This window comes from Garra rufa, chromosome 22 (genome assembly GCF_049309525.1).
Source record: "Garra rufa chromosome 22, GarRuf1.0, whole genome shotgun sequence".
In the NCBI taxonomy this organism is placed as follows: domain Eukaryota; kingdom Metazoa; phylum Chordata; class Actinopteri; order Cypriniformes; family Cyprinidae; genus Garra; species Garra rufa.
The window spans coordinates 14132289-14141709 of NC_133382.1; the positions used below are offsets into that span (position 1 = coordinate 14132289).

Genomic DNA, 9421 nt, shown 5'->3' on the forward strand with positions numbered 1-9421 from the left:
TACAAGAAAGTGTTACATTGCATAAATGGATATTACAATAGATTATGCAAGAATCTTGCTGAACACTTCTAGACCTAAAGCTATACATCCCACAAAGCAAACAAGGTTTTACAAATATTCAAACCCACCAAATGCTCATTAACTGTGCTAGTAGTAATGTGTGTTTTTAAGAAAGTCACAGTAGCTTAACTCTTGTCTGATATTCAGTTACATGATACTAGAATTATCGGATTCTGATTAGGATTAGGAACAAAGATATTAAGCAGTTTTCAACACTGATAATAATAAGAAATGTTTCTTGATGTAACTGTTGAGTCTTATAAGAATGAGCTAAATCTAAATCAGGGTTGAATTGACATAAAAAATACGAAAAGAAACTAAGTCAAGCTAGCAACAATCTCTTGGCCTTGCCATATTTGTCCACAAGGTAAACTAAACTATTGCCAAAATTACTGGACTGAATTCACCTCATTCCAAGGCGTGCAAATTCTATTTTAGATCAGGAGTGAAAAGTGACACCAAAGCACTCCATATACCTCCTCTCTTGTACTTTCACCAGCTCTCACTTTCCTAAACCTGATGTTCAGGCTAAAGTTAGCACACTCAGGCCAGTATATAAGTCCCCAGAGGGGAACTACGAAGATGTCAGTCACATCAGCGTGGTGTAAACTTCCCCTCTTTTGACCAACTGCAAAATCTTTGAGAGATGGTGAGTGGTTTTTTAGAAGACTTTAACACACAAAAAATAAACATAGTTTTTTATTATTAGATTAATTAATGAACACTTTTTATAATTTGATGAGAGATTAACCTGTGGCAGTCTATAGATAGATAGATTATTATTTGACTCATTGTGTATGTTTTTCCCTCTAGGCACCCAAGAAGGCCAAGAGGAGGCAGCAGGCAGAGGGCGGCAGCTCCAACGTCTTCTCCATGTTTGAGCAGAGCCAGATCCAGGAATACAAAGAGGTATTTTGCATACATTTTGCAAACTGTTTCCAAAGCAACATGTATAAACAACTTTAGAGCATACTTTTTAACATCAGTCAAATCAATAGTCATGAATGACACTCTCCAGTGCTGTTTGAAAACCTTAAAAATTTTAGGTTGAAGATTTCTGTGTTAACTAGTAACTAGTAATGTTTTTAGAACTATTCAACCTCTGAAAAAAAAAAAAAAAAACTCTCTACAAGTGTTGTAATGTTTTTATTTTCAATAATAAATGGCATGAGAGTTAACTATTGTAAGTAATAAGGAGGGGTGGTAAAGAGATTATTTGGGGCTGGCAAATGTAACCAATCCCCTCTCTTTAAATATCCCCAATATGTCTTGTTGTACATTCTGTGACCTTTTAACAGCTTAGAAAGACAAGTGGGCAGCAGCTGCCAAGATACTTCTTGGTCTCAGATGTCATCTCAAGTTTCAGAGATGTTCCGTAGAAAAACATCAAGACCTAATGCCAGAAGGGAAACATTTCATAACTACAAAAGTAATCTTTTATTGTGTGTAGATAGGCTATGTTTCTTTTGGGACATTTAATGCAATTAGCAGTTTAACTGTTATCTTAATTATTAATTTTTAATGCAATTAAGAATTAACTGTCTTACCCTTTCTAAAACAAACAGGCTTTCACAATCATCGACCAGAACAGGGATGGTATCATCAGCAAGGATGATCTGAGAGATGTACTGGCCTCCATGGGTCAACTTAATGTGAAAAATGAGGAGCTGGAAGCCATGGTCAAAGAGGCTAGTGGCCCCATCAACTTCACTGTCTTCCTCACCATGTTTGGTGAGAAGCTGAAGGGTGAGTCCAAATCTTTTCTGACTTACTTTATTCTGGTTATCACACATAATTTCTGTTGCTAATGCTTTTAGTTTGGGGTTTGTAAACTTGATGACATAACAACTTGCTTGGACATTTACATGCATTTTAAAGACACTTTTATTTAAACAGTGCTTTCAAGATAAAGACATCAGTTCATTCATTCCTTAGGAATCAAACCCATGACCTTGGTGGTGCTAGTGCCAAGCTCTGCTGTTTGAGCTACAGGATGATGACAAAAAGTGCAAAGCAGCACCTTTAGACTTACATTGACTTACAATGAAGTAGTCAGATCTAGAGACCAGAATATCATAAATACTTGTAGATTCACACTTTTGACTTCAATAAGCAACCACCCAGAATCTCACTGCATAGCAATGCTCTGGAAACAATAAAAACATCTTATATTCATGCCAGCAAGCTTTTCTTAGACAAAAATTATTATTTTTTTTTTCAAAAATTGTTGAAAATATAGTTTTATATTTATATTGTAGTGTCACATCAAGTATTTACAACATTTATTTATCTCTCTTCATTTCTTCATTTAGGTGCTGATCCTGAGGATGTTATCGTGAGTGCTTTCAAAGTCCTGGATCCTGAGGCTACAGGCGCCATCAAGAAGGAATTGTAAGCATCCTGACATATTGGTGTTCACACTAGAAAATGAATAAACAACTATGGTGAAAGGCCATTTTCAAGAATGTAACATTTTATTTTGTTTTCTAGCCTTGAGGAACTCCTGACCACCCAGTGCGACAGGTTTTCCGCTGAGGAGGTTAGTTGTAGTCGGATTATTATTATTAGTGGTGTTTGCTAGTTCAGGAATCACAGTTACAGTTTATTATACTTTATGCTTTATGTATATGGCCATGAATCAAATTTAAAATTCTAATTGTATAGTGTGTTGAGAAGAGTGCAATTTGCTCCAAACTGATCAATGTGGACAGTAATTAAAAGGAGGACATTTTGTACAGCTATCCACTGTATTTATGACAGTAATATATTTACAACAGTAAATTCCATTCCAAAACTACCCAAAACTGTGTACAGATGCTTGAAGTATTATAAATTAGCTTGGAAACAATGTGTATGATGAAAAGCATTATACATTCTAAAGAGTGAACTGAGCCATATATGGAGACATATGGGTTTGATTTTTAATGACAAATTGTTTAATGACAAATTGTTTAATATTTTCTGATTGTTTTCCTCTAGATGAAAAACCTTTGGGCTGCCTTCCCTCCAGATGTGGCTGGCAACGTAGACTACAAGAACATCTGCTACGTCATTACACACGGAGAGGAAAAAGAGGAAGAATAATCTCAGTACAGCAACCATCTCTCTACCTCCTCTCATTATCACAACATCTTGCTACATTTTCAGGCTCCCCATGGTCTATCTGTCCTCTCAAAGAAAGACTTGTCTAAACTAGAGGTCTGTTAGAATTTGGGCTGTCTGAATGTGGGTCGCATGGAACTAATGTGATTATTTTCAATAAAATAATCTAAAATCATGAAATCACAATCTCTCCATTCTGTCTGCCAATGTTTCCCATTATATATGTATAAGCAGAGGAGATATTAAAAGAGATGGTGAATCTCTGTAACAGAGTGCCACGCTCTCTCTTAATGTCTCCTGTTTGTTTTTTTGGAGAGACAGAAATATTAAGAAGGAAAGACATTAAGCACTAAGAGAAGACACAGAGGGAGACAGTGAGGATGAGAAAAAGAAACAAAAGAAAACATCTTTGTTTTTTCTTTTCTCCCTTGTTTATTCCTTCATTCCAAAGTCCTCTTTTTTTGCATTATTCTTTCCTTTCTCTTGATTCATTTCTTTGTCCTCAAAACCATCTGTAACTCAAAGATAACACAAATAAAAGCACCTAAATCTTTCGTAATCCTTGTGTATGTTCTTGTCAATTTCCTGCCTCTAAAACTGAACCAATAATAAATCTGTTGAAATGGATGAAATTCATCTTTTACAATAAAGGGGGCATAAACTGCATTTTTTAAATAGATTGATTATTATTATTATTTTAAATTCTATAATGTTCTCTATGGTTAAATGTATAGTACATTTTTCTAACCCGTTTTTGACCTTCTCTTTAAAATATTTGATAGATGTGCCACATTCATGACACAAAAGTAAAATTGGGCAAGTTTTGCGTATTTAATTCATAGATTTTATTTTATTTATTTTATACTGTATTTAAAGTCCCCATGAAATCAAAATTGAACTATTTTTAATATCAATATGGTTACCCTAAGGGTATCTGTAATCTATAGTGTGCTCCAAATCAATGACAAAATTCGCATTTAGAAGATTTAAATCTTTCAATTCTGGCAATATGGATCACCAATTTTGATGACATCACCCTCAGTGGCATAGCACAAATTCTGTGAAACATACATCTCTCATTCAATGCGAATACAAATGTTTTCCATGACAGATTCTGGGGCGATCACTATATAAGAATAAGACATTATCCGAAAGTGTAAAGGGTTTACTTTTATTTGTGTATACTCACAAAACATTGTGCCTTTGTAATATGAAGAAAATTAGTTCCTTCAACTTGTGGCACAGTCACAAACATGAAACTGAACTCAGTTTTTTTTTTTTTTCAAAATTTTTATAAATGAAACTTATTTTAGACTTAGTCTCTGTTTATCAAAAAACTAACACTAGCTTCTCTGTTCTTTTTGTATTCTATTTTTTATCTCTTTATTTATTATACAATTAACAAAAAGCAGAAAAAGGCCTCTAAACACTAGCTTGCTTTTTCTTTTTTATTCTCTGTTTTCTTTTTATTTATTATATAATTTATATAAAAAAACTAGCTTGTTTCCCAGGGAGGCATCTAGCTGTCATGGTCTCATTTAGGATGACATTTAGGGTTGTTGTCGTCTCTAAGTGCTGATCCACCATCTGATCTGAATACGGACGGGATCTGGGTGACTATGGTGACTTCAGAATAAGAATGAAACACATACAAATATTAGCATAGATGCCGTACTTCTTGAGATGTAACAAGTACATAGGTCAACCAGAACCGAGAATTTACTTGTTACTAATTAATGCAGTCTAACAATCCTTTAATGCAGAGGTCTCAAACTCAATTCCTGGAGGGCTGCAGCTCTGCAACTCACACCTGCTTGGAGTTTTAGGTCCTCCTGAAAACCTTGATTAGCTGGATCAGGTGTATTTGATTAGGGTTGGAGCAAAAATGTGCAGAGCTGTGGCCCTTCAGGAATTGAGTTTGAGACCACTATGGATTTGAATTATAGAAATCTGATGGTTATGTCAGTGTATGCCAGGTTGTGCCAAGAGATGTGTCTTCAACCTAGATTTAAACTGACACAGTGTGTCTCTCTCCCCAAGAAGACTAGGAAGACTGTTCCAGAGTTTTGGCACTAAAATAGGAAAAGGATGTACCACCCGCAGTTGTCTTGATATTTTAGGTATTATTATGTAATCCCACAGTTTTTGAGATTAGATCTATGCATTTCGGCCCGGGCCTGATAGGCCCCAACTTATTTACGCCCCTAGGGCCTAATTTTTATGTCATAGCTCAGACGCGGACAGGGCATCGGGCCTGTTTTAGGCTTCTCCTTATTTTTATATTTTAGACATCCATTAATTATGGTGATGAAAAAAATTTGCAGCGCAAAACTATGTTACTGTGACCGTCAATAGCGGTTCGGATGGTGTTTAGTGTCCCCAACAGCCCCTGCAAAAAAGCCTGCACTGGCCCTTTACGGGCCCATTTAGAGCTAGTCTAAGGCTACGTTTACATTAATCCGGATACACTTGAAAACGGAGTTTTCATTTTAAAACGCTCTCCGTCCACACTAGCGTTTCCAAGCGTTTTCCAAAAGTTTCTCATCCACACTGAAACGTAGGAAAACATCAAATTCGCCTTACTGCGCATGCGTAAAGCCTCCAAAATTATACAGACGTAATAAGTTTTCACGCAATTCTTCTGGCGGGATAATTTACGGAAATATCTCATCATCCACTGACACGTCTATATCGCGCTGATTCATATTTTATCTGAAAAGCAGTTGTCGTCATGTTTTGCAGGACAGCAACTGTGAGTAAATTTTCCGTCATCATTTTAGGACTGTAATTTGAAGAGTGTACAAGGTAAATCTCTTTAGCAGCAGTGTGTGAATAGCACAGGCACAATTACTGGTGTAAACATAGATATCTATTGGTACAATATGCGTCACATGACTATAAATATGCGTCAACGTTTTCAAAAGCGTTTTCACTGTCCACACTACAACGTGAAAACGGCGTTTTCTAATTTATCCACTTTGGCCGGAGTTTTTAGAAATAATCGTTTTCTGTGATAAAAACGGGGTTTTTGTGTAAATGAGAGGCCAAACCGTAGGGAAATATCTGCATTTTCCCTTCGTGTAAATGGGGCCTAAGTGCCCCCAGTGGGCTGCCAGCGCAGGGTCTCTGAGATTTTGGCAAAATGTTGGTCCCTTAGACCCCGTTTACACGAAGGGAAGACGCAGATATTTCCCTGCGGTTTGGCCTCTCATTTACACGAAAACCCCGTTTTTTTATCACAGAAAACGATTATTTATAAAAAAAAAAAAAAAAAAAAAAAAAAACTCAGACCAAAGTGGATAAATTTGAAAATGACGTTGTAGTTCACGTTGTAGTGTGGACTGTGAAAACGGAGGCTTTTGAAAACGTTGACGCATATTTATAGTCATGTGACGCATATTGTACCAATAGATATCTATGTTTACACCAGTAATTGTGCCTGTGCTATTCACTGTCACCTTGTACACTCTTCAAATTACAGTCCTAAAATGATGACAGAAAATTTACTCACAGTTGCTGTCCTGCAAAACATGACGACAACTGCTTTTCAGATAAAATATGAATGAGCGCGATATAGACGCGTCAAGGGATGATGAGATATTTCCGTAAATTATCCCACCAGAAGAATTGCGTGAAAATTTATTACGTCTGTACACAAGTACAAAAAACAAATATATAAAACAAAGCAATGCAAGATTGTAGGATTTCGTCATGTGAAAGTTGATGTGCGAAAGTCTTATCTGTAGTACATCAATGTCCAAACACTGTCCATAGCTGAAGTTGGCTGATAGCAAATGAATAATCCAACCTCTTATTATTGAAAACATGCCACAGCTCTCAAAAACCAGACTCTTCCTAACCAGGAACAGTCAATAATAGTCCAGACTATGGTCTCACATTGAAAATAACTTTAAACCCATTCAAACTGGACTATGATGTGGTGACCTCACCAATAAAGACTCCTTCTAAATGCACACAAATACACTGTCCAAACATAGGCTATACATACATCTACCATTCAGGAAAAAAATCTTAAAAATAATGGGCGTCTCAATCCTAAATTTAGGACTGCTGTATGAGTATTACACAAAGCGTTTTAGCACTAAAACTAGCTCCTAAATCTGTGAAATCTATGTTAGGAGTAGTGAAGAGGAATGTCATGGAATGCTCACACAAAACATCCATTTGCAGTTTTATTCTCACAGTCCAAAAAAACATAAGCAACACAGGAAAGCAATACTGATGCAATTACAGACAAAATTAAAGCTGCAAGCAGCGATGATACATTAAAACAAATATTTTAATGTATGATTTTTAAATGTGCCATGGCAATAGTATTTGATGCATCAGGGACACCTTTACAGATTCTCATCGGCCGTGTTTTGGCATTATTCTGATGAAGTTTGAAGAAAATAGAGTAAAAATATATTGTTTAATGTTTGTTCATGTTTGTTAATGCATTAACTAATGTTAACAGAAGAGATCCTATTTTAAATAGTTACCAACATGTTTTATGATCTACAACCATTTTTAAATATTATTTTAATGATCTATAAGCATCTGTGAAATAATTATAAACAAATATATTAAAAATAAATACATATTAACTTAGCTGATGTATTTGTTTCTCATTCGTAAACTGAGCAGTATAGTGTCATACTTTTTTAGATTTTTATCCTATAAGTGAGTGTATATATGTATATAAATCATAGAATTTTTCCTTTAAAGATTAAAAAAGATTTAATGCTCTTTAAGCATTTATACAAAATAATTATGTAAAAGTACACTGACAGTACAGTACATATCAACTGATTCCATGCATTATTGTCATTCTTATACACTAAGAATGAGCTAAATAGCATTAGAGGTCAAACGATTTCCTTCTTTTATGAGGACATCTAGTGTTCATCCCTGGTATTAGAGCCTTAATCTGACAAACATATATGACACTTTTAATGTTTTTGGGGCCTCTGAACATGATAACATTTTGAAACTACACGTATTTCCTAAGAATTTCTTGTTCTTTATATGTAAAAAGTTTTGATGAGTTCGAATAATGCAATTTAAAGATATATGGAAATAACTCTTTCTTTTTTACTTTTACTTTCATAAATCACCACATCAACACCGTTCAAGATATCTCAAAGCCGTTCACAAGTTAGCATCTTCAGTATCTTGGCATCATGTTGGCAAATTTTGGTGTGAACTGTCTGATTCTGCTATGAGTGATATGAATTTATTCACAGCTATATTTTTCCGAAAATCCACATTCAAATCAAAATAGCCGACTTCCTGTTGGTCGTAGCTAATGGGTGTAAATTAGAAAGTTGTCCGGCTTGATGAGTCCAATATATCAACCGAGTTTGATGTCTGTAGCTACAACTAACCCTCCAACTTTTGTCAAAAGGTGGCGCTATAGAGTGTCTCCTCCACGCCCATTTATGAGCTTTTGCCAGTGTTTTACTATCATTAATACTGATGTGTGTGTTGAATTTCATGTAATTCTAAGCATGTTATCTGCCTCAAAAACACAGGAAACAAATGTTAAAGTTTGACATGTTGCGTTTTATCTATCAAGGATCCCTTTACAGATTCTCATCGGCCGTGTTTTGATATTATTCTGATGAAGTTTGAAGCAAATTGAGTAAAATTAAGAGGCTGATTTAATAGCGTTTTGCAAACAACACACTTCCTGCTGCCAGTTGGTGGCGCTATAACTTTGACTCATAATAGTCACATCTCTGTGATCGGCATCAGATGACAAACAAACTGCTGAAGTTTGGTCAAAATCAGGCAAAGTGTGTCAAAGTTATTAGACACTTCCTGTTTCTCATTTCTCGCCATAATTTGTCTCCCCGCCACGGTTAAACCGTTCGAGATATCAGAAATCCCCTGGCAATTTTGCGTCCCCAATGTCTTGAGATCATGCTGACCAAGTTTGGTGGCCATCCGTGGAAAGGCCTAGGAGGAGTATTTCAAATTCCACAGTCTGATTTTTCCAAAAATCCACATTTAAATAAAAATAGCTGACTTTCTGTTGGTCGTAGCTAATGGGTGTAAATTAGAAAGTTGTCCGGCTTGATGAGTCCAATATATGTTCCGAGTTTGGTGACTGTAGGACAAATTAACCCCCCAACTTTTGTCAAAAGGTGGCGCTATGGAGCGCCTGCTCCACGCCCATTTATGGGCTTTTATCAGTGTTTAACTGTCATTAATACAGATGTGTGTGTTGAGTTTCATGAAATTCTAAGCATTTTAA

General features: G+C 35.7%; 1 protein-coding gene across 1 annotated transcript; it reads left to right on the forward strand.

Moving 5' to 3' along the window:
- Positions 1-622: 622 nt before the first annotated feature.
- mylpfb (myosin light chain, phosphorylatable, fast skeletal muscle b) lies at positions 623-3721 on the forward strand. Its single transcript, XM_073827846.1, has 6 exons — positions 623-709; positions 874-969; positions 1626-1806; positions 2373-2451; positions 2551-2599; positions 3040-3721. Exons 1-6 carry the CDS (start codon positions 707-709, stop codon positions 3142-3144), a joined length of 513 nt encoding a protein of 170 aa, XP_073683947.1. The 5' UTR covers positions 623-706; the 3' UTR covers positions 3145-3721.
- The last annotated feature ends 5700 nt before the right edge of the window (positions 3722-9421 follow it).

What these genes read in the sequence shown, in the direction of transcription:
- mylpfb (XM_073827846.1), top strand. An exon ending in GGCGCCATCAAGAAGGAATT is followed by an intron (nt 2,452 to 2,550) that starts GTAAGCATCCTG and finishes TTTGTTTTCTAG; the next exon opens with CCTTGAGGAACTCCTGACCA. An exon ending in ACAGGTTTTCCGCTGAGGAG is followed by an intron (nt 2,600 to 3,039) that starts GTTAGTTGTAGT and finishes GTTTTCCTCTAG; the next exon opens with ATGAAAAACCTTTGGGCTGC.